Consider the following 26,045-nt stretch of genomic DNA (forward strand, 5'->3'; position numbering starts at 1 on the left):
ATGCAAGAGAGAAAGGCCTTCCTGCCAGAGCATCCCTTTACTTCCCTCTCTATTCCTAGCATCTGGGCAGAGGCGTTAGCACAAACCCGTTGTGCAGCACCCGGCCTGAGGATATACTCACAAAAGCACTATCAGTTGCTGCCCAGGGACTCTGGTCAGAGAGAGGCCCTACTGGTAGGGTATTGGGTCCACAGGAATACTACTGCCTGTCACTACACATACAGTCCTGGTGTCCTGGCATTAAAAATGGCTGTGTCTCTCCCAACATGGTCACGTTACCACAGTATTGCAATGGATGCTGAACGAAACAGTGACAAATACTATGGATCCTATTTTCATTTTGTTACCCACAGTACACTTTTGAACCTTTTAATGAAATACGGGATCTAATAATTACATGATATGGTAATTTAACACCCTTCCTGCTTTTCAGATGAGAAAAACCCTGACAGAGTTCTTGCCTCTGGTGTTAGACTTCATCCAGAGAGATCTGTCACTCTCCACACTCAATAACCCTCTCTATGGGGGATGAAAATTTATTGTAATTTTAACTCAGTAAACAGCAATTAGAATAAGTCTGTATCAAAATATTTATAAAGCTCATATTACAACCAAAAACTTTTTTCTTTTTTAGTACCAGGGATCGAACTCAGGACCTTGTGCTTGCCAGGCGGGTGCTGTGCCACTGAGCTAAACCCCCAACCCTAAAAACTTTGATTTTAATCCATTCAGATAACAGATTAGCCAGAGTTACATCCACATTGAAAAGCAGTAAGTTGGGCCGGGGATTTAGCTCAGTGGTTCCGGCGCCTGCTGTGCAAGCGCAAGGTCCCAAGTTTGATCCCCGGTACCAAAAAAAAAAAAAAAAAGAAAAGCAGTAAGTTATCTCTTACTAACCATGGACAACCAAGAGAAGCAAAGCAAGGTGGCAGAACCCTGATGCTCTCCCTTGCAAATTCCACAAACATACCTTGTCCTCCAGTTGCGAACTTGGTCCCATCGGGGTGAATATCAACTGAAAAAATTGGCTTGCCTGGAAATGAAGAAAAACACATACGTCTAACTTGGTTTTTAATCACCAGAGAAAAGCAACAGACTTGAAATTTTAAAACTCTTTTGACTATTCCAGTAACATCTCTAATTGCTGCACCTAAAACATAATAACAGACTGCAGATAAACTGTCCATGAATAAGAGTGGAGCAATCTAATAGTTTCAGTTAAAGTCTGAACTGCTGGAAGACTCTTCAAGCAACATTAGATAACTAAAAGTCCAGCAGGGGGGCAAAGGATTCTGTCACTGAAGATAGTGAGCCCACAGGACTTCTGAGCATTCGCCTGCCATTTTTCATGCACATGTGTTTATAAAGGCTATGACTGGCTTGCAATAAAAGCTCTGAGTCACAGATGCTTAGTAAGAGGAGCACACAGCTACACCTGCAGACATCTCCCTATCACATGCATCTGCACTTGACTGGCAGCCAAAACTAGAGAGACACTCTCCTTTTCTGACTGGTTGTCTAAAGCCTGAGCAGGACAGTGGTTGACCACAGTTCAGGGCTTTCATCTCCCTTGTCAAGTTTCTGCTTCCTAAAAGGCCTCCTGTATGTTTGTATTGCATCCAAGTTCATAGAAAGTCTGTCTTTTCGGCCTCTCCTCTGATGAAAACTTCACCACATACCAGTGAGACCGCTTGATATTAAAATAGATGTTCTGTCCTTGCAGAGAAAGGGCTATGGCTGGTTCTTGGAAGCTACACAGGGCCTACTACGGGCCCAGGCCTACATAAGCAGCTCATGGACTGGATTGGTGAAAGTGCCATAAGAGCTTAAAACCAAGTAGACTATGGAAGGTAATGCAGAGGTCTCATTCCTACTGGGCATTTGTTCATCTCCTTGGTCTGCTTCCAGCCCAAGGGCATGAAAGCTGCAAGTGGCACATCAATTACTGTTGAGTTCATTCTTGGATCCTCAGCCTCTAGGACAGTACCTGGTGAGTAGTAGCTCAATATTTGTTCAGGGACTAATTAACGCATGAGAAAGAACTAAGCATCAGAAATTGCTGATACAGACAAGAAGCTGTTGCCAACCATCACTTAATTGAAAACATTCTGCTTCTGTCATCTAAGACAAGGTAGCATGGATACTTGGGATAAAAGCCAACGTCTATAAAATTACACGACAAGTGCAGGTGGGATGAGTTCAACCCCTTACACTGCAAAGGAAGGAAGGAAAGGGATTTGAAGCTGTGGGTCCAGTTACTTTCTCACTTTCTCTCCCCTCTCCACTCCCCGTTTTGGAGACAGGATACCGCTATACAGTTCAGATTAGCCTTGAACTCACTCTGTACTGGCCTCAAACTTGCAGTAAACCTCCTTCCACAGGCTCCTAGTGCTTGGATTACAGGCATGTGCCACCATGCCTGGTTTGTGAGTGCAGTTTCAAGCCATGCAAATGATATTGCTCCAATAGATGTGATGAGCTGGAAGACCAATTGTGACACCCAGCACTGCGATGTAGGTTGTGAGTTCTGCCAGACAATAGCAGCATGCAGTGATAAATTATTACTACTATGAGTTGTGTGAAATTTAGAAGAAGTATGGTAAAGAGAGTAGAAGGTGAGACTTGGTCCCAGCAGTACAGCTACCTGTATGGGTGTCTGCTGGGGTAGGTGCCATAAGCCAGGGCCTGGAGGTTCATTCCAGGAGAGCTGGAGCCATATTAGGGTATATCCCATAAAGCACTGCCTTTTGAAGGTCAGAACCAATTCTCCCCAGCCCAGGACATGTTCTTGAGCCTTTGATCAGCCCTTCAAACTCTGCAGGAGGCATAACACCCAGCCATTCTCAAAATTTTCTCTGACAGATACTTTTGATATTTTCATTTTACACAAGGAGGAGGAAACAAAGGCACACAGGTTTGAAAAGTTGCCCAAAGCTACACAGCTGCCTGGTAGAGTCCAGGTATCTGGCTCCAGAGCCGGAGGCTTTAAATACTAAGTTTTATAGCCCAGCTAAGTGACAGATAGTGCTGGTGTGAAGGTAGGGATGACATTGCCTGGAGGGAATTCATGCAAAGCCTACATATGGAAAGCAAAGGTGGGTGGAGAGTATGTGAATGTGCAGGTAATCATACCTAGTCCTGATGATCTGATGAGAGCTGTTGGGCTTGCTGTGCTGGACACTTAAAGTCCACAGGTTATGTGAGAGACCACTGCTTTGCTACGTCAGCAGTCTCCAATGAACCACATTTCTCTAGGACTCCTGACCGTATGTGCCTTGAATTGGGATTGGTGCAATGACATGCTTTAACTAAGAGGATGTGACAGATGCACTGCTGCTCTAGCTCTAAGTTAAAGCCTAAAGAAGATCTAGCAGTTCCACTTTTGCACTCTGGAAAAATCCAGAAATCTAATTTCCCATGTGAGGAGTCCAACTACCTTGAGACCACCATGCTTAGAAGCCCAAGCTGGCCACATGGAGATGATCAAGGAGCCCAGTAAGTATCATGGCCCTGGACATAGGCAAGGTGCTAGCCCTAAGCTGCTCAGGCCATCCCAGAAGACTCCATAGAGCTGAGATGAGCTGAACCTAGTAGGCTCTGTCAAACTGCAGAACCATGAGCAAATAATAAAAATGTTTGCTTTAAGCTCATAAGTTTTGGGGTAGTCTCTCATACAACAGGAGATAACCCAAAATGCCCATTTGTTCACTTTTCTGCTTTAGCCAACTTGAGGTGAGCATTTGTGATTTTAACCACAGAAGTTCTATGGGATGAAACATATGTCATGACAGGTATTGGGGAAGAGTCCCTGGCCCTCAGACAGCTTTACAGTCCTGTAAGTCTGTAAGACAACCTATAGAACCAGCCTTCCCAGGAAGTATATCAGAAACACTTCCATGTCACAGGCCTTCCTGAATACCCAAGAGCATACACAGGCTGAATCATTTGCATCATCAACAATACTTTCTCACCTAGTCTGTATTTGTAGATACATACAAATGTGTCTGATTCTGGGCTAGGCAATGAGAAAGTAAAGATAAGTATGTCATAGCCTCTGCCCTTAGGAAGCTGCCAGATTTGCAGACAATTACAAGAACACCAGTGGTAAGATAGCCAATAATACTGAACATAAAAAATAAACAAAAGGGCCAGGATTTAGCTCAGTGGCACTGGGGCTTGCCTCGAAAGCACAAGGTCTTGAGTTTGATCAGATCCCTGGTACTGAAAGAAAAACAAACAAACAAAAACTTGAACTGAATTTCAAAGGCTGAGGAGGAGTCAGAGAGAAGACTGACTGCATGGAATGGAAGAATGCCCTGATGTGGTGCTACAGAGCAGAGCTCAAGAGAGACATGCAGGGTCCAGCAAGGCACCATTAAGGAGCTCGGATCTTTATCTAAAGGTACTTCTGAAGAATGGGAATGCCAAGGTCAATTCTGGCTCCACAATCACTTTTTCTCTTTTTTGAGACAGGGTCTCGCTCTGTAATACAGGCTGGTCTTGAACTTGCAGTAATCCTTCTGCCTCAGCCTCCTACGTGGTAGGAACACAGGCATGTGCTACCAAGCCCAGCCAGCTCCACAGTCACTTTATGGATGACTAGGGGAGCACAAGGATCTAGGGCGGTGGTACGCAACCTATGGCATGCGTGTTATTTGGTTTTTAAGACCAAAGATGTTAATGTATAAGTTGTTTTTTCTAAACTAAAACCTTAGTATTCAGGTTTAATTACAGTGTTAGCACTTCGTGATATAAGTGGGTTTTGGGTTGCAGAATGGGAACTTTCTAAAAGGTTCACTGTAACTGCATTAGGAGACAATGAAAATGAGAGTTGGGAACATGTGTAGGTTTTAGCATTAAACCTCCCTGGGTTGCATCCTCACTCCTGCCTACTACCAGCAACATAGCCTTGAGTAAATTATTTCATCTCCCCAAATATCGGTTTCTCTTTTCTTATTCTTTTTGGTACCAGGGATCGAATTCAGGAACTTGTGCCTGCAAGGCAGGAGTGGTGCCACTGAGCTACATCCCCGGCCCCTCAAATACCATTTTCTTAATCTGCAAAAGTGGTGAGGACATATTCACCCTTATATGTACCTTGTTAAAAAGATTAGGAGGGCCAGGGATGTAGCTCAGTGATTTTGCCACCTGCCTCACAAGCGCAAGGTCCCAAGTTCGATCCCCCATTCCAAAAAAAAAAAAAAAAAGAATTAAGACACTATCATATTGATTCTAAGATGCATCTGTTTCATGTTTCAACATTTCTCAAGGGCCAGGGATTTAGCTCAGTGGTTTTGTCGCCTGCTGCGCAAGCGCAAGGACCAGAGTTCGATCCCCAGTACCAAAAAAACCCTATTTTGGGCTGAGGATTTAGCTCAGTGGTTTCGCCACCTGCTGCGCAAGTGCAAGGACCCGAGTGGACAGTGTTTCCCTTCTTAGTGATACACAGCAGACTAGATGAAATATGGTACTGGACTTACCTACATAAAGCACCTGCTCCCTACTTCTTGTACCACTAGGCTTTTCAGTCCCAGAAGGCAGTCATTCACATCCTGTCAGTAGGAAGGGGCCTTTTCTAAAGATCTCTCTGAGTGGAGCTGAGAAAGATCTTCCAGTTTGGCTAGAGAACTTTCCCTGTGGCACAGCCTGATAATGATAAGGGTGAACCCCCAACTACCTCTAAGCCTTTCTTTATATAGATGCAGACAAAATATAAATCAAGTCACAAGTGGTGGCTCACATTTGTAATTCCTACACTCATGTGGCAGGAGAATAACAAGTTCAAGGCCAGCTAGGACTACATATAAGCATGGAAGATAAAGTAAAATTGTTTCCTCCTTTATATTAGGACAAAGATTCTTGGAGGGAAAGAATTCCAAATATGCAAACACAAACTGGGCAGAGAGGTAGCCAGAGGATACTGCCTGGTGGATTGAGTTGTAAAAAATTCTGAGCCTAGGGCTGGGGATTTAGCTCAGTGGTTCTGGCGCCTGCCTCGAAAGCGCAAGGTCCTGAGTTCGATCCCCGGTACCAAAAAAAACCAATCCCCCCCCCCAAATTCTGAGCCTCTCCCCACCAACAGGGTCTCACTTTGTAGTGCAAGCTGGTCTTAAGCTCCCAGTGATCCTCCGTCTCAGCCTCTCAAGTGCTGGGATTACAGCTGTGTGTCATCACACCTGACTTTTTTTTTTAAAGATGGGCTCTCACTATGTTGCCCAGGCAGGCCTTGAACTTCTGGGCTCAAGTAATTCTTTTGACTCAATTTCCCAAGTAGCTGGTACTACAGGTATGCGCCACCACACCTGGCTTTCTGGGCTTTTATACTGATGCCTCAGTGGGTAGATCAGATTGGGACGTGTGTGTGTGAAAGTTCAGCTGGAGTAGAGCTCAGAGAAGGCATTTACTCACTGTACTGTTCTCCTGGGAACCACCAAGAGAATTTGGTTTAACAAACATCAGCAAATTTAGAATTTAAAGGCCAGGTATGGTGGTGCATGCCTGTAAACCCAGCACTTGGGAGGCTGAGGCAGGAGGACTTCTGCATATTCAAGAAGTCTGAGGCCAGTTTGAACTACATAGCAAGACCTGTCTCAAAAAACTAAAAAAAAAAAAAGAATTTAAAGTAGGTAAATGATCAAAGCATTTATTGAATAGTTGTAAAAAATATAAAAACAGAAAGTATGTAGGTGATCTACATATAGATTTAAATGTAGAAAACCCAAAATATTCCACAAAAATACTACTAATGTGGCTGAGGATGTAGCTCAGTGGCAGAGCATATGCTTAGTATGTGTGATGTCTTGGGTTCAATCCACAGTATCAAAATAAAAACAAAAATAATTTACACCCCCTAAAACACACCAATCCTGTTAATGTCAATAGAAGAATTCAGCAGAGTTGTAGGTTACAAAATTAATAAACAAGCCATGTGTTATGGTACACACTTATACTCTCAGTACCCAGGAGGCTGAGGCAGGAGCTGAGTTCAAGACTAGCCTAGGAGTGATCCTGTCTCAACTCCACCCCTTCCAAATTAAATTATTAAACAAAAATCAGCTGCACTTCTATACACTAACAATAAAATGTGAAAGAGAAATTAAGAAAACAATTCCATTTATACTCTCTCTCCCTACCTCTTTCCCTCCTCCCCTTTCTTCCTTCCTTCCCAGACAGGTGCTATGTAGCCCAGGCTGGGGTCAAACTTGCTATTCTCCCACCTAAGCCTCCTGACTGCTGGGATTATTACAAGCATGCATCACCATGTCTGATTCTTATTCTTTATTTTAATCAGCTCTTTATATGTGATGCAAAATTCTAGATTCTGAATTTTAAAAATTCTACCAAGAAGTGTTGTTAAAGACTTTTGTAATTGTAAATAAATTATCTCTTGAAAGTAACAAAAAAATTCATTTATAATAGAATCAAATCCAATAAAACAATTAGAGAAAATAAAAGACAAAAATAAATGAAAGACATCCTTTGTTCATGTACTGGAAGACTTAATAACTTTAAGATCTCAAAATTACCCAAGAAGTGAGTTCAATGCCTGGTACAAACCAACCAACTAACCAACCCAAAACTACCCCAAATCATCTATAGATTTAATGCAATCTCTTTTGAAATTCCACAACATATTTTGCTGAAATAAAAAAAAATCTATCTTAAATTTATATGAAATATTAAGGAGCCCTAAAGAGAGGACAGAATCTTTAAAAAGAACAAAGTTGGAAATTCACACTTTCTGATTTCAAAACTTCTTACAAAGCTATAGTAATCATAGCGTGGGGCTAGCATGAAGACAGACACATAGGCCAATGAAAACTAACATGGAGCCTTATGTATAAGGTCAACTGATTTTTATATTTGTTTTTGCTGTTGGTGCTGTAGATTACACACAGGTACTTATGTGCACACTCTATGGCTGAGCTTATACCCCTAGTCAGCTGACTGCTGACAAGTGTGCCAAAACCACTCAATGGGGAAAGGACACTGTCTCTTTAACAACTGTTTGGAAAACTGCACACACACAAAAGAATGAAGTTGAATCCTTACCTAACAAAAACTAATTCAAAATGAATTGAAGACCTAAATGTAAGACCTGGCTGGGTGGGGTGGTGCATGCTTGTAATCCTAGCACTTGCGAGGCTGAGGCAGGAGGACTGCTGTGAGTTCAAGGCTAGCCTAGGCTTCATAGTGAGTTCAAGGCCAGCCGGGACTACATAGTGAGACCCTGTCTCAAAAAAACCAACCAAACAAAAAATAAATGTTAAGACATAAAGCCAGAAAACTCTTAGAAGAAAACATACTGGAAAAGCATTATGACACTGGACTTGTCAATGATTTTTTTAGGTATGATACCAAAAGCACAGGCAATTAAAGACAAAATGGACTTCAAGAAAATTAAAATTTTTTGTGCATTAAGGGCAACTACCAAAAAGGTAGAAAGGCAATCCACAGAATAGGAGACATTTCTCCAAAGAAGACATTCAAGCAGTCAAGAAGCATGCACGTACAGAATTGGAATCCTTTTGCACTACTGGGGGAAATGTAAAATGCAGCAGCTGCAATAGAAAACAGTAGAATGGTTTCTCAAAAACTTAATGATAGAGGGCTGGGGATTTAGCTCAGTTGTTCCAGTGCCTGTCTTGTAAGCACAAGGTCCCAAGTTCGATCCCTGGTACCAAATAAATAAATAAAATTAATGATAGAATTATTATGATCCAGCAATGCCATCTGAGTATATATTCAAATGAGCCAAAAGCAAGATCTTCAAGAAAAAAATTTCTTTTTTTTTTTTTTTTTTGGTTTTTTGAGGCAGGGTTTCCCTTTGTACTTCAGGCTGGCCCAGAACTCACTATGTATGTAGCCCAGGCTGGCCTTGAACTTGGGGTGATACTCCTGCCTCAGCCTCCCAAGTGCTGGGATTACAGGTGTGTGCCACCACACCCAGCTCTTTCAAGAAATTTTTATATATCCATGTTCTGGCAGCATTATTGACAATAGTCAAGAGATTGGGAGTTAACTCAAGCATCCAATGACAGATGGACAGGTAAACAAAGTAGGGTACATCCATACAATGGAATATTATTCAGCCTTTTAAAGGAAAGATAGTTTTTGTTTTTGTTTTTGTTTTTGGTACCAGGGATTGAACTCGGGTGTCCTTTTGCTTGCGAGGCAGGCAGTGGAACCACTGAGTTAAGTCCCCAGCCCTGGAAAGATAAGTTTTTATATGCTATAGTATGCATGACCTTCAAAGACATGCTGAATGAAATAGGCCATTCACAAAAAGATTAATAGTGTATGACTATTTATATAGGTTATGTTAGAAGGGAGGCTGAAGGAAGATTACAAATCGGAGCCCAGTCTGCGCAACAGAGAGACCCTATATTAAAAACTGAAAAAAGAGCAATCAAGTCAAGGAGAGCTTACAGTGAAGTACTTTAAGCCCTCAAAGAAAACAATCTCCAACCCAGATTGATATAGCCCACTAAACTATCTTTCAAAAGATACTTCTATGACAAAGAACACCTGAAGAAATTCATGACCACAAAACCAGCTCTCCAAAATGTTCTGGAGGACATTCGTGAAAGAGATAACAAGAACTACAACTCCATGAACCCTAACAGAAGGAATCTACCAGGCAAGGCCACCAAGTAAATAGAGAGGAAAATAAAGGAACTAACAACAGGAAAATAACTTGACAAGGATAAGTCAATACATATCAGTTATAACCATCAATGTAAATGGTCTCAATTCAACAATCAAAAAAGAAAGACTGGCAGAATAGATCAAGAAGCAAGACCCCAACAATATGTTGCATACAAGAAACACATTTAATTCAAAAAGAAATTCATAGACTGAAAGTCAAAGGGAGGAAAACATTACTCCATGCAACAGGAACCTGGAAAAAAGTAGGGGTAGCTGTTTTATTTGCAGACAAAGGAGATTTCAAGTCAATACTGATCAGAAGAGACAAAGAAGGTCCTTGTAACGGGAACATCCTTGTAAAGGGAACAATCCAAGAGAAGAGATAACAGTCATAAATATATACGCACCAAATGCCTGTGCACCCAATTATATAAAACAAATTTTAATGGACATGGAAAATCAAATAAACACTAATACAATTGCAATGGGGGACCTTAACACCCCACTGTCACAAATACATCAACTAGACAAAGAAAACAAATACCAAAACTGAACCAAACTTTTGAACAAATGGACTTAGTAGATGTTTATAGTGTTCCCCCCACAACATCAGAGTACACATTCTTCTCAGTTGCACATGGGGTATTCTCCAAAATAGACCACATACTAGCACATAGAACACGCTTAAGTACATGCAAAGGAATTGAAATTATCCCATGTATATTATTAGATCATAGTGCAATGAAATTGGAAATCGATGGCAAAAGAAACCATAAGAACATCATAAACACAAGGAAATGAGATAACACCCTCCTGAACAACCAATGTGTCACAAAAGAAATTAAAGAACCAGTTTATACAATTAAACGATAATGCCAATACAACACATTGGAACTTATGAGACACAGTGAAAGCAATCTTATGAGGGAAATTTATAGTGGTGAATTCCCTTATCAGAAAAACAGAGCGAGCTCAAATAAACAACCTAATGTTGAACCTCAAGCTTCTAGAAAAAGAAGAGCAAGTCAAGCCCAAAACTCGTACCAGGGTGAAAATTATAAAGATCAGAGCAGAAATTAGTGCAATGGAGACTTAGAAAACAATACAAAGAATCAATGAATCGAACAGTTGGTTCTTGGAAAGGTTAAATAAAATTGGCCAACTGTATAAAACAAAGGGAAAGACTCAAATCCATGCAATTAGGAATGAAATGGGTGAAATCACAACAGATCCTACAGAAATCCAGAAGATTAAAAGAAAAAAAAAAAAGAAATCCACAAGATCATCAGTACCTACTTTAAGAACCTGTATTATAAGATAGAAAACACAGAAGAAATGGACAAATTCCTAGTTACATATGAATTACCAAAGCTGAATCAAAACAATATAAAAATTCTAAATAAACCAATATCAGTCAATGAAATTGAAAATGTAATTAAAAATTTACCAACAAAGAAAAGCCCAAGCCCTGATGGATTCATCGCTGAATTCTGTAAGAAATTTAGAGAAGACCTAATGGCACTACTTCTCAAACTCTTTAAGGGAAATTGAAAGGGAAGCAATACTCCCAAATTCATTCCTGGAAGCAAGCATTACCCCAGTAACAAAACCAAAGAAGGATCCAACCAAAAAAGGGAACTACAGGCCAATCTCCCTAATGAACAGAGACACAAAAATCCTTAATAAGATACTGGCAAACAGTGCAGCAAATCATCAAGAAGGTTATACACCATAACCAAGTAGGATTCATCCCAGGGATGCAGGGGTGGTTCAACATATGCAAATCAATAAATGTAATGCACTGTATTAACAGAGCCAAGGACAAAAATCATATTATCCTCTCAATAGATGCAACAAAAGCATTTGACAAGGTCCAACACTCATTAGTGATAAAAATCCTACAGAAAATTGGTATAGATGGTCTTTATATCAATCTGATAAAAGCCATCTACAACAAACCAACAGCCAACATCATAATAAAAGGGCAAAAATTGTACTGGGGATGTAGCCCAGTGGCACCGCACCTGCCTGGCAAGTGCGAGGTCCTGCATTTGATCCCTGGTATTGCAAAACAAACAAACAAAAAACAAAAAAACCCCTAAAAGGACAAAAACGGAAAGCTTTCACTCTAAAATCAGCAACAGCTGGGGATTCAGCTCAGTGGCACCGCACGAAATACTTCAAAGAATCAACAACTGGGACCTCATCTCATTAAAAAGCTTTTGCATAGCAAAAGAAACCACCAATAGAGTGAAGAGACAACCCACAGTGTGGGAAAATTTTTTTGCCAGCTATTCCTCAAAGAACTACTATCTAGAATATATAAAGAACTAAAAAAAATCAAGACCTCCCAAACTTAAAGACTCAACCCAAAAATGGGCATCTGAAATTATTGAATAGACACTTCTCAGATGAAGAAGTAGAAACAAATAAATATATAAAAAAAAGTTCAACATCACATCACTGGTCATTCGAGAGACGCAAATTAAAACAACGCTGAAGGGCCAGGGATTTAGCTCAGTGGCATCAGTGCCTGCCTAGTAAGCGCAAGGTCCTGAGTTCGATCCCGAGGCGGGGTGGGGGGGAACACTGAGATCCCATCTCATTCCAGAAAGAATGGCTGTTAGCAAGAAATCAAACAATAACAAATGCTGGAGGGGTTGTGGGGAAAAAGGAACCCTTCCCCACTGTTGGTGGGAGTGTAGACTGGTGCAACCACTGTGGAAATCAGTGTGGAGATTCCTCAAAAAACTTAAAACTAGAGGTTCCGTCTGACCCTGCTATTCCCTTAGTATCTTCCTGAAAGAATTAAAAGTATCCTATCACAGTGATATATGCACATCCATGTTTATAGGAGCACATTTTATAATAGCTAAATCTTGGAAACAGCCCAAATGCCCATCAACTGATGAATGGATAGAGCAGATGTGTTTTTTTTAAACAATGAAGTACTACACTGCCATAAAGGATGAGCTTCAGACATTTCTAGCTAAAAGGATGCATCTTGAAAACATACTCTTAAGTCAGATAAATCAGACATGTGTTTAAATACCGCACTGTTTCTCAGGTATGAGAAACCAAAAGTGTAAATAATGACCAAAATTTTTTTTTCCCCATTAACTTTATTGGTACATTTTAGGTATAAAATACAGTTACATTCATCACTGGGATCTTGTACCATTACATGAGTCTCTTGGTTCTTACCTTTTTCCCCCTTCCCTTGCCCTCCCTTCACCCACTCCACCCTTCCCTATTTGCAAAGACCTTGTTTCCCTTTTTTCCCTCTTCTCATATTTTTTCCTTTCCCTTTTTTCCCCTCTTCTCATATTTTTTCCTTTCCCTTTTTTCCCTTCCCCTACCCCTCCCAATTCCCCTGCTCTTTTAGACCTTTTCTTCCTGTTACACAATATCAGTTACACATTTTTTAAATTACAATATTAAGATCTAGGAGACATTACCACAGATTTTACAGAATTTAAAAGGATATACAAAGTATATTACAAAAATCTTTTTTGAAATAAATCTGACAACTTCTAAGAAGTAACTTAGAAGACAAATTAATGAAACTAACTCTGGAGGAAATATAAAATTTGAATAGCATCTATTAAAGAAAGTATATTCCTAGCTTGAAAACCTACCTATATGACAACAGCAGGCTCATAAACATTTTAACTGATAAATTATATCAAACATTTAAAGCAGAAAAAAGAAGGAACACTTCTCCCCTCATTTTAGGAAATCAACATTGTGCTAATCCTAAAACTGGATAAAGATAATAGAAGAAAAAGGTATGAACATAGAAATTTGTTTAACAAAACAAACTCTTACAAGTCAGATCAGGCCTATGTAGAAAGTGGTTTTATTACAGGGATGGCAGTGTTGGTTCAGCATTGGAAGATCCACCCCCAAAAGTAATCATTTTAACAGAGGAAAGGAGAAAGCCATATGATCCTGTCACTAGTTGGAGAAAGAGTACTGGACTAAATTCTACAGCTATTCATGGTAAAAGCTATCAGGAGACTAGAAGTAGAACAGAACCTTCTCAACAGATCAAAGACATGTACTCCATACTTCCAACAAAAACTCCTTTTATGAATGGAGACAATACAATGCTTTCTCCCTAAAGTGGGGAACAAGGGCATATATGCCTACTCTTCATCTGTCCATTAGACTTTGAAACATAGGTCTAAACCAAAATAGTCTGGCAATAAAATGACACAACTAGGATAGGATTGGCACAGCAGAAGCAAAATCTTTATATGTAGATGAAATGATCATCTACAGAGAAAATACTAAGAAATCTCTAGGAGCCCCTAGAACTTGTACTTGAATTTAGCAGGATTAGAAAACACAAGGTATATATAAAAATTCAGGTCTGTGTATACTTGCTATAAATGAAGAATTGGATATTGAAATTTAAAAAGTTATGTAGGAGTACAAAGGACCCAGAAAAGCCAAAAACAAAAACAAAAACAAAAACAGTGTTGGAAGATGTTTAGTACCCAATTTTAAGACTTCTTCTAAAGCTACAGTAATCAAGGCAGTGTTGATGTAAGGAAAGACATATAGATCATTTGAATAAAACAGAGAATCTAGAAATAGAACCACACATATATGGAAGGACCAAAATTTATAATACATATGTGGAAATGGAAAGAAAATTTTCAAATGAGAAGGGGACCAAGGGAGGGAGGAAGGGGAAAGGAAAGAAGGGACAAGACAAAAAAGAGAATAGAAGGAAAAAAACAGAAACAAAGCTTTTGTAAATAAGGAGAAAGGGATGGAGGGGAGAGGAATGGGAATTAAAGAAGAAGCAAGATATGTCATGTACATGAACCAGGGATTTAGCTCAGTGGTTTTGCCACCTGCTGCACAAGTGCAAGGACCTGAGTTCGATCCTCAGTACCAAAAAAAAAAAAAAATCATGTACAGGTAAAAATTTCCTATGATGAACGTTATTATTTAACTATATCTAAAACATACCAATAAAAAGCACAAAGAAATTGTATAGAATGACACACACACACACACACACAAATGAGTAAAATAAAACTAGAGTAATCTGAGTAAGATAGGGGTTTGTGTTGATGTCAATGTAGTATTATGTTACAATTTTTCAAAATGTTACCAATAAGAGAAATGGCAAAGTGGCACAAAAGATCTACATTTTATATAACTCCTATGAATCTAGAATGATCTCACACACGTGTAAGAAACAAAAATACACATATAAAGCCTGTTTTTTAAAACTACATATGTTTGTGTATTAATATCTAAAAGTACAGCCAGGGATATAGTTCAGTAGTGTTATGCCTGCCTGGCAAACACAAGGTACTGAGTTCAATCCCCAGTACCAGGGAAAAAGAAAAACAAAAGTAATAAAGGTAAACATCAAAATACCAGTAAGTGATAATAAAACCAATGTTGGGCTGAGGATGTAGCTCAGTGGCACCACACCTGCCTAGCAAGGTCCTGAGTTTGATCCTCGATACAGAGAGGAAACAAAACAAAACAAAACAACCAATGTTTTTCTTGGCCATGTGACAGTATACTCCATAGCCACTGGCCCCTCTGGAGAAACTTATCACCTAAGCACATAAATGTGACCTTTATGCAAATTAACTTTTTTTTAATTTTTCATTTTTTGCAAATTAACTTCTTCAAGCTGACTACTTTCCTTTTTTTTTTTAATACTGGGGATCGAACTCGTACTTGAGCTTGCGTAGCAGGTGGTGAAACCACTGAGCTAAATCCCTGGCCCCTACTTTCCTTTATTGTATGTCTGTGGACCCCACTCAGCACAGTATAAACCACAAGAGCTTAGGAATTTTTGTCTGTTTTATTTATTGATTTATCCCCAGTATGTGATCTGTCACTTGGCACAAATTAGTCATACAACAGTTGCTGAACGTCTGAAGGAAGTCCACAATAAAAGTACTAAATTCAACCCCCTCCTTCAGTTTCAAGAGTATCTCAATTTCTGGGGGGCAGGCTTCTAATACCCAGGAATGGGGACTCATTTCAACTGCTACCTGCAGGTGGGAGCACACCCTTAGCTGTCTCACAGAATCATCTGCTGTTGTTATCTCTATCACTTTCCACCACAAAAACTTCTCCCAGTCTTTAGTAAGCATCACACTGACATCTCATAGGTGTCAAATAGTTGACAGACTGAAAACATACAACACAGGATGAAAACTGTAGCAACTACACAACTGATTTTTTTTTTTTTGCCTCCAACTAATGTAAGAGAAAGCAAGGAGGTATATCATTTAGAGACATCAATCACTTCTGCAACATTTGCCAACATATCATAGGGTATGCTTTAAGTGAGAAACACACAGCAACATTTTAGTTATTTCAGTTACATGTACAATGTGTGGTCTTTTTTTTTTTTTTTTTTTTTTTGGTACCGGAGATGGAACTCGGGTCCTTGCGCTTGCGCAGCAGGCGGAGAAACCACTGAGCTAAATCCCCGGCCCCCAATGTGTGGTCTTTTAAGGGGTCACACAGAAAAATGATTTTGCTATAGTAATAGAGATTGGCTAAGCTCTAAAAAATACAGATATTTTTATTTATTTATTTATTTTCAACAATCACATAAGGAAGCATTTATTTGGGGTTTAACATGAAATCATACAAAGAAAAAAAATTTTTTTTGGTACTGGGGATTGAACTCCGGTCCTTGTGCTTGTGGGGCAGGCGGTGAAACCACTGTGCTAAATCCCCAGCCCACAAATAAAATTTGTATAAACACAAATCCACACTGAGTCATAACACATAGCAAAGGACAAAGTAAAAACAAAGAAACTAATTGGCAGCTATACACAGTTGGATACAGTTGTGTCTTGTACACTAGAAAGTCTTTTACAAAATAATCATCAGAACAACAGAAGACCAATCTTCAATGTCATCCTGCAAGATATCTTTAGCATTGGGCCGGGGATTTAGCTCAGTGGTTTTGCCACCTGCTGTGCAAGAGTAAAGACCCGAGTTCGATCCCCGGTAACAAAAAAAAAAAAAAAAAAAAAAAAGATATCTTTAGCATCTCCTGTTTTCTCCAATGTCTTCCTCTTTAATATGGCTGGTAATTATTTTATTTTGGTGATTGCCACCCCCTCTAGATGCCTTGCCATAAGTGCTCTGTTGACCACTGTAGTCTGCATATCCCTGTCCATATCCATAGTTCCCACAGTTATACCCAGTATAATCATATCCGCCATAGCCACTATAGTTTTGATCACCACCATAGGCACTATTATAATTTCCATATCCCCGATCATAAATTATTAAATCCTTGGTTTCAGTTTTGGCCCTGACCTCAGCCTCGACCCCTAGTATCCTCTCGCCCACCAGCTGCAGCACCTCTTCCTCCTTTTTGTTGTTGCTGTTTCTGCTGATATATCTCTTTGGGTTGTGCAACTTTGATTTCACACTTTCCAGAACCAATTTGGTGGTATCTGCTTTCTAACAATTTCTCGACTGGCTCTTCATCTGTGTATGTGATAAAACAAAATCATCTCCTTACATTTGTTTTTGAAACTTGTTTGCTTTGTCTTTATTGTAATTGTTCTGCTCAATTTTTTTTTTTTGGTACCAGAGATCGAACTTGGGACCTTGCGCTTGTGAGGCAGGCAGTGGAACCACTGAGCTAAATCCCCAGCCCTCCTTTCATTTGTTTTTGTGTCCATGGGAAGTTCAATATTTTCAATCTCTCTAAAGGCTCCAAAATATTCTTTAATTTGTTCTTCAGAAGTATCTGGGCTCAATCCACCCACAAAAACCTTTTTGGGGGGTTCTTTCCCTTTTAAAGCTTTCCTTGTCTTGGGTTCTATCAATTTTCCATCCAGTTTGTGTTCTTTTAGTTCCAAAACCTTATCAACGCTAGTAGCATCTGTTTGTTTGGCTTGTTTTTTTGGTACCGGGGATGGAACTTGGGACCTTGTGGTTACTCTAGCAGCATCTTTGAAAAGCACAAATCCAAACCCTCTTGATCTTCCAGTGACTGGGTCTGTTTTAATTGTGCAGTCTACAACTTCCCCAAATCAAGACAAATATTCCGACAGATCTTTCTTGCCTGTATCCCAGCTCAAGCCTCCAATAAACATGTTACCGTCATCCTGCTGGTTTTTGCGTTGATCTTGGAGCCCTCGGCGAACTCCTCTTTATTGCTGTACTCCCTCATGTCCTCCATGGGGGCAGGAGCGGTCGGTAGGGGTGGGGGTGCTGGTGGCGGCAGAGCGTTGTGTGGAGCTGGATTTAAAATGGTGGCAGAAGAGCCAGATACTTTTATAATGTGATGTGTACTCCAGTTTTTTTTCAGTACTGGGGATTGAACCCAGGGCCTTTGCCCTGAGATACATCCCCAATCCTTTTTTAAAATTTTGAGACATGGAGGCTGGGGATGTAGCTCAGAGGCGCCACACCTGCCTGGCAAGCACAAGGTCCTCAATTCGATCCCCGGTACCGGAAACAAATTTTTTTAGACAGGTTCTTGCTAAATTACCCAGGATGGGATTGAACTTGGGATCCTACTATCTTAGTCCCCCAGACTGCTGGGACTACAGATGTGCCCCATCATGCCTGACTTGCACTTACTTATTTACTTTTGGTATCATGGATCAAACTTGGGACCTTGTGCTTGCGACACAAGCGGCGGACCCACTGAGCTAAATCCCCGGCCCCCTTTGTATTCTTTTTTAAAGACTAAATCACCAAATTATTTTTTTACAAATGTTCTGAAAAACCACATTAAAAATAGTCTTAACAATGTGATTTCCTTTTTGCATTTTCTAATTTTTCCTAAGTTGAACATGTTATTTTTATAATGAGGAAAGTTATTTTAAATTCTATAAAAGCAAAAATTGTAAAGTGCCTCATCGTCTAAATCCACACATAATACAATATAAGTAGTATACCAGTGTAATTACACCTGACGATGGTCAGTAGGTGAAAATTCAGATGTTTGTTCTATTCCCTAACAACAATTTTAGAATGGAACTCTAGTGACTTCGGAAGAAAGAAGGTAAGAGAGACCATACTCAGCAAACAACTGGTTATGGAAGGCCCCATTTGGCACATACCATCTAAATTTGAATCCAGAAGCTACCCTCAAATCTGTGTTTTTGCAGAATTACTAAGCTCAGCTGACAGTAACTCCCTTCTCATAGAAGCTATCCATCCATTCTTTACTATAAGCCACTTTCCACCCCATTGACTCTACCTTCCCAATATATCCATAACTTGAACTTTCTAGGAAAATGTAAGTTTTCCTTATCTTGACCAAAGAACAGGTTATGAATTCATTTGTTAAAATCCATTAACTTGTCTACTTAAGGTCTGGGCATTTTATTATGTAAATTATACCTAAGAAGAATTTTCCTAGCCAGGCATGGTGGCACATGCTTGTAATCCCCGTACCCAGGAGGCTAAGGCAAGATTACAAGTTTGGGCCAGGGATCTAGCTCAGTGGTTCCATCACCTGCCTTGCAAGTGCAAGGACCTGAGTTAGATCCCCGGTACCAAAAAAAACCAAGATTACAAGTTTGATGGGCTACATAAGGCATTCAAGACCAGCCTAGGGGCTGGGGATTTAGCTCAGTGGTTCCGCCACCTGCTTCGCAAGCACAAGGACCCGAGTTCAATCCCCAGCACCAAAAAAAAAAAAAAAAAAAGACCAGCCTGGACTGCACAGCAAGAGGCTTTCTCAAAAAATATAGAAAGAAAACTTATACGTGTATGCATAATACATAATATATAATATATTGTATCAGTTATATAATATTCTATGTATTATACAAAATATAGCATCTAATATAAAAACACATTATTTATAAGATGGGAACACAAGTGTCTTGGATTTTTTTTTTTCCCTTTGGTAACGGGGATTGAACCCAGGGCCTTCACACTGAGCTACATTTGTCCATCCGTTTTCTCACTCCATCCCCAAGTGTGGATCCCAAGAGTACTCCCCAATAATACTTTCGCATGCAAGTATCTCCAGCCCAGATTTAACCTCCGCCACAAGGTCTTTGCTCCGATTTTACCTTCTTATTCACATTTTCTCAAGTTATCCTGTTTAAGATTCTTTTACCTCTCCCCCACATCAGCATTCCCCATCTCTATGTCTGCTGATTCTCCTCTCATTAACCTGGCTACAGCTCTCTGTAATGGCTCTTGTTTGGGTTGTCTGCCATGTTTCTACAGTAGGCAGTTCTCTTACACCTCCCTTTTATAGTACACACGACATCCCCAGCAGATGCTCACTCCAGTGTCAATGATAAGAATGTATCATGTGCCACCACTCCACAGAGCATGGCATGCTGCTTCACTGCTGTTTGCAGTTCTTAGAGCCAGCGCTGGTAGACGGCTGGCACTCAGTATTTGTTGAACGAGTAAATTTATTGAAAGTCCCATTTATGCAGTGTCTTTGTTGGGAGCACATCACAGGCCTGGAATCTGTTCCAAAGATCTATCTGGTTCTCAAAGGAGGCCTGCTCCTCTTCACTACAGTGGCTTTTGCTATGGGAGCCTCTCTGTGACTTAGCCTATCCTAGATTGATTAATGTATAGAGGCAGATACTGCTTTTTAGGAGGAAAAAGTTTTGGTCTAAATAGATTTTGTTTTTGTCAGAGATGTTCTAAACCATTTGCTGTATGTTCTGTTTCATCTACTCCTCTTCCTAAAATGGAAAGTTCCAAATGACATAATCATGTAAATGAGCTTCTTAAAGTGGGCAAGGTGCATGCCTATAATTCCAACATAGAGGGAGGCTGAGGCAGGAGGATCACCAAGTTTGAGTCCAGCTGGGGCAACTCAGCGAGACCTTGTATCAAAATAAAAAATAAAAAGGGCTGGAATGTATGTCAGTGGTAAAGTGCCCATATGTTTGATCTCCTGTACCACAAAAACAAAAATTAAATGAGCTCCCTAGATAGAGGCTCGGGCAGAGTGCTTCCTCTCATCATTGGAATCCTCCAGTAGAGTCCACCAAAAGTCTGCTCTATTATGAGCCAGTGAGGATGAACAAGATATTTTCTGAAGCAAGTCAACTCTTACCAACCAAGTGTAGCAGATGCTGTTGACCACTCACCCATGCCACCTCCCATCATCTCCTTCCAGTATTCACCTCACATAAACATTTACTTAGTACTACTGCAATGTGTGCAGTATCCTGGCACCATTCTTGGCCCTGGGAATAGAGCATGAGTCAAGACAAAGCTTCTGCCTTTTCGCAGCTAACTCTCAGTGTGGAGGTCTCTAATAAGATCCCAATTTTATTCAAGTATTTATCCCTCTCCCATGAAAGCCAGTAGGCAATGATGATTAGTGCAAGACAGGGCATACGATCTAGTTCCTCTAATTGGAAGATTCAAGGGGAATCTTCAAAGGGGAAGATTCAAGGTCCAAGGCTGGGCCATAGGCCTGTCCTTCTCACTCCCCCCGAAAGTATTCTGATGATATCCCATGACCTGAGAATTCCGAAAAAACAAAATGCTGAGAAGGTTCACCAAGGACCTGAAGAGAAATCTACCAGGTTAAAAGCTCCTAGGGACTCCGAATTACACAGACAGCCATAAAACAAGTTTTGAAGGAGGGATGGACTCCTGGTGCTGACATACACCATGTAGGTTCTGAAAGCTGTCCCTATGAGGAGGAAAAGGGCCCTAATCCTCTCCAGGACAGAAATGGCCAGCCTCAGCATGAGACTACTGCTTGACAAATTAGAAAGAGGGGGCCGGGGATTTAGCTCAGTGGTTCCGCCGCCTGCCTCACAAGCGCAAGGACCCAAGTTCGATCCCCGGTACCGAAACAAAACAAAACAAATTGGAAAGAGAAAGCTTGGGCTCAAGCTAGAGTCTGGGCGTGATTCTCTTCACATCTAGTGCAATCTTGGGGAGGTCACCTCATCTCACTCAGTTTTGGTTTCCATCAGCAAACTGTATTGCTGGAGGTATTTTCTTTCTGCTACAAGTCACAGAGAATTTCATGAGTATTTCACTAACTCATATAACAAGTCCTGAGATAAGTCAGCTTCAAGGTTTGTAAATTTAGCAGCTTAGAGCTAAGTACTTTTATCTTCTCCTCCAGTATTCCTTCTCAGTGTGACCTTGTCCTCCATCACAAGCTGCCTGCTGCATGCTAATCGTAAAGTCCAGCAGAAGAGACTAGTCCCCCCAGAGTCCTGAGCAGAGATGTTCCCTCCCAGTCTTACTGGCTAGAATGGCATCGCATGGCCATTAATTATTCAACAATTCTTATCACTCCTACATACCAGTTTAGGGATATCAACACACTTTCTATAGGTTGGCCTGCAGAAGAAGGCAGACAAAAAACTGGGGGTTCTACTAGTAAGGAAAAGGCAGGCAACCCACAGTATCTGTGACACTCCTCCAGGTGTTGTTGCTGATCTTGGCAGGATGATAATTTGTGCTTGCATAAATTTTTAGTCCCCAGAACTCATCCTAGATCTGTTTCATTTGCTAAACACTTTTGAAGTCTATAAGCAAACAGCCTCCTAGTTGAATAGGTTAGGCTAGCCACCTCTGGGAAAAGAGAAAGGTAAAGGCAGACACAGAGTATCCTCTCCCTAGTAACACACAAGACTTGAGATTGACACAATGGTGCCAGGTCCCCTACCTGGCCTTGGTGGTCAAGGCAGGAGATACTCAGAGGCCTCTCCCAGCTATTTAACTATGGTTCTGCTTATAAAGTGAAAATATCTTTTCAACCACTTCTCAAATTAAAATAAATGTTTAAAGCTGGGTATGGTGTCCTATGCCTGTAATCCTAGCACTAGGGAAGCTGAGGCAGGAGGATCTCTGTTTGAGGCCAGACTGGACTACACAGTGAGACTCTGTCTCAAAAAAGCCAACAGTGAGGGGCTGGGGATTTAGCTCAGTGGTTTTGCCACCTGCTGCGCAAGCACAAGGACCCAAGTTCGATCCCTGGTACCAAAAAGAGGCCAACAATGAATGAATGAATGAATGTTTAAGCCATGCACGCTGGCACATGCCTACAATCCCAGTACTCTTAAAGGGCTGAAGCAGGAGGATCATTAAATTTGAGCCCACCCTGGGCAATGTATCAACTTAGCAAGACCTTGTCTCAAAATAATAAAAAAAAGCTCTCCTGTATAAGACTCTAGGTTCAATGCCCATTACTACAAGTAAATAAAATGTTTGAGCAAATTCCATCGCCTGACTCTTACTGTTACTTTCTGCAGCACACTCAAGAAATAAACTTAGAGAGTGACTTGAATCTACAGTCATTGGCCTATAACTTCTAAGTACCATTAATTCTACCCCCACCCAGTCTTCAGTGCTTCCCCACTCTTTCTCACCTCTCCTACCCCTGACCTTGCCTCTCAGCATCTTGCACCAAAACCTGGGAATGGCCTCCTTAACTTCTCCAGTGCCTTTCTAAGACACAAATGGGGTGTTTAATCCAGTTTCCTCAGAAACCTCAATGTTTTCCTCCTCCAAGCCTAGAGAAGAAAGTCCAAGCTTCTAAGGAAGATAATCATGGCTTGGCCTCCTAACCCCATTCTCCTTTCCCTGTTGAGCCATACCTTTAACATGCTCTATTTCTCCTCCTACATGATCTTACTCTGCTGACCTTTGGTCCTGCCTAAGAGCAGCAGCACCTTTTCAGACTCCCAATCCTACTCAAGTCAAGGATCAGCCCAAGGGCACATCTACAAATCTGACTGGGAGAAGAGCCCTTCCTCCCTGGGGCTACCACAGCTCATAGCCCTTAGCTTTTGACCCACCCCCATCCCCACCCAAGGCTATCATGGAATATAGTATTTCTGTAGTTTTTGTTTCTATTCCCCTGCATTCTAGAACACAGTCTAAATACCCATTTCTCCCACCTTCCAGCCAGCTTTCCATACACAGAAAGCCTTGCTACCTTAGGGTTCCCATACAACAAAGATTCAAAGTTTGGTGCATAGAGAAAATTCCATTGGCATATTAATTATCCAAAGCACAATCTCAACCAGTTTTCTTCTGAATCCTCTTCAGATATTTTCTGGTTATTTTCCTAAATCAACCGTATCATCTTCAGGCATAGTTCATCAAGAAACACTGTGAGCCAGGCACTCATCCTAGGTTGATGAGGGAAGAGGATGGAAAGCTTGAGCCCAATCTGGGAAACTTAGCAAAACTGTCTCAAAAAAAAAAAAGGGCTGAGGAGGTAGCTCAGTGCAAAGGCCCTGGGTTCAATCCATAGCTCTTCCAAAAAGAGAGAGAGAAAGGAGAGAGCGAAGAGAGACAAGACAGAGATAGACACTAGAGAAAACACATTTCCTGAGCAGGTAAGGCAAGTATTACTTGCTACATTGAACAGATCAGCACAAAGAAATAGGAAACAAACCAACAACAACAAAAACCCAAACTTCGTGTCATATTATTTAGTTTTACTTTTTTGGGGGGTTACGGGGGATTAAACTCAGGACCTTGTGCTTGCAAGGCAAGCAACAAAACCAAGTAGTTAACTGGCAAGTAAGTTATCCTATTATTGGTGGGATGGTGGCACACACCTCTAATCCCAGCGCTTGGGAAGCTGAGGCAGGCAGATAGCTGTGAGTTTGATGCCAGCCTGGACTACACAGCAAGACCCTGTTTCAAATTTTGGCCAAACCTAAAATAAAAATATAGTCAAGAACACTATATCCAGGAAAAGAAGGGGCAAGGGGTATGTGTGTAAAGTGTCTGGTATATAAATTCTATCTAGACATTACAGTATTAGTTATTATTTTATAGCTTAAGACAGCCTTTTATATTTGGTATAGGGTAAACTGATTGAGATGAGTCTTCATACAATTCTGCCAAGAACTAGAAGTAGGGTTATAAGCCCAATAATCCACAACTAGTAAATAATGGCATCTTGAATAGTCTGATTCCTTGTCTAAGGCAAATTTCAATACAACAATACCAAAATTTATTAACGTACAGATAATCTTAAACCAGAATGTCTTGACTGGGGGTGATTTTGGCTGGCAGCAGTGGATGCTGGCAATGTCTGGAGATATTTTTGGTTGTCACAATCAGTGATGGGAGCAGGTATTTCTAGCATGTAGTGGATAGAGGCCAGCCGAAAGGGTACTCATAACAGATACATGACCCAAAATGTTAACAGCGTTAAGGGTGAGAAACCCTACTTCAGAAATCTTGAGAAACCTGCCAGGAAAATGAAGACCAAAGTATGTCTATACTACCTGGGTGTGATGGTGCGTGCCTATTATCCCAGCTACTTGGGAAACTGAGGCAGGAGGATCAAAATTCAAGGCCAGTCTAGGCAATTTAATGACATATCGCAAAGTGGGAAGGAGCCAAGAATGTAGCTTAGTCATAAAATGCTTGCGTAGTGTGTACAAAGCCTTAGGTTCAACCCTCACTGGTAAACAAACAAACTAAGCATGCTTATACTACAAAAAACACTTTGGGGTTTTTTTTGGGGGGGTGCGGTTTGCAGGGGATTCAACTCAGGTCTGTATACATACTAGGCAAGACAAGTATTCTACCACTGAGCTTTTTAAAAAATTCTGAGGCCAGGGATTTAGCTCAGTGGTCCCTCTGCCTGCCTCACAAGCAGAGTAGGAAGTCTGATCGCTGGTACCAAAAAAAAAATTTTTGAGACAGGTTCTAAGTTCTGAGGTTGACCTCAGACTTGTGATTTTCCTGCCTCAACCTCCCAAGTAACTGGGGTTACAGTTGTGCACTGTCATACCTGTCTTCCTTCTGCTTTTAACCTCCCCTATTTTAGCTAACTTATCCACCCTGTTTGAATGGATTGTCATCCCAGGGAAGAATGTTGAGCTTTTTTCTCCCACTTTGGACTCTCTGATGACAGAAAAAGTATGCTTGTTCTGTATAAGACAGGAAACATGAATGCACAGTGAGGAAACCAGAAACTGCAATGGTGTGCTTTCCAAAACATCATAGTTTTTGTTTTTTCATCCAAAGGTAGCACAACTTTACTAGCCACTACTTACAACTCAGGCTGTGAAGCCCCTACCTCAACAGCCCCTACTTCTTACTTCTATCTATAAAGGCCTGCTCAGGAGTTATTCAGACCAACATCCTTTTTCCTCCTGTAGCATGGTAATTTATCTGACAGTCTTCCTGACCACTCCATGAGACCAAGGCTGATTTTAGGAGATTTTAAAAGAAATTTGATAAAGAATAAGTTTTTTTTAAAAAAAATAAACCTCATCCAGATTCTTTTATCACAACTTATTATCCTTCAAATTTCTAAAGCACTTTACGGTTTGGGAAGAGCTTTAATGCCTCTATTCACACCTGAACTTCACAATCATATAGTGAAGAAGGTAGAGCAGATATCATGCTCCATCCCAGGATTGCAGGAAAGCTGCCGGTCCACTGTTGTTATT

The 26,045-nt window shown here is 40.7% G+C and overlaps 1 protein-coding gene and 1 pseudogene across 4 annotated transcripts in view; both read right to left on the reverse strand.

Annotated features, from left to right (window-relative positions):
- Hira (histone cell cycle regulator) overlaps positions 1–26,045 on the reverse strand; it is a 108,182-nt gene that overhangs the window by 79,866 nt on the left and 2,271 nt on the right. For all 4 annotated transcript variants that reach the window (XM_087198139.1, XM_087198140.1, XM_087198142.1 and 1 more), the window contains exon 2: positions 971–1,033. In XM_087198139.1, the coding sequence (XP_087054265.1) occupies positions 971–1,033 (63 nt within the window). The remainder of the gene's footprint in view (positions 1–970; positions 1,034–26,045) is intronic.
- On the reverse strand, positions 16,724–17,756 carry LOC147821923 (heterogeneous nuclear ribonucleoprotein D-like; annotated as a pseudogene).

Source organism: Heterocephalus glaber, unplaced genomic scaffold, assembly GCF_053883595.1.
Source record: "Heterocephalus glaber isolate CG9 unplaced genomic scaffold, H.glaber_assembly_v1.0 deba00001687, whole genome shotgun sequence".
Classification (NCBI taxonomy): Eukaryota; Metazoa; Chordata; class Mammalia; order Rodentia; family Bathyergidae; genus Heterocephalus; species Heterocephalus glaber.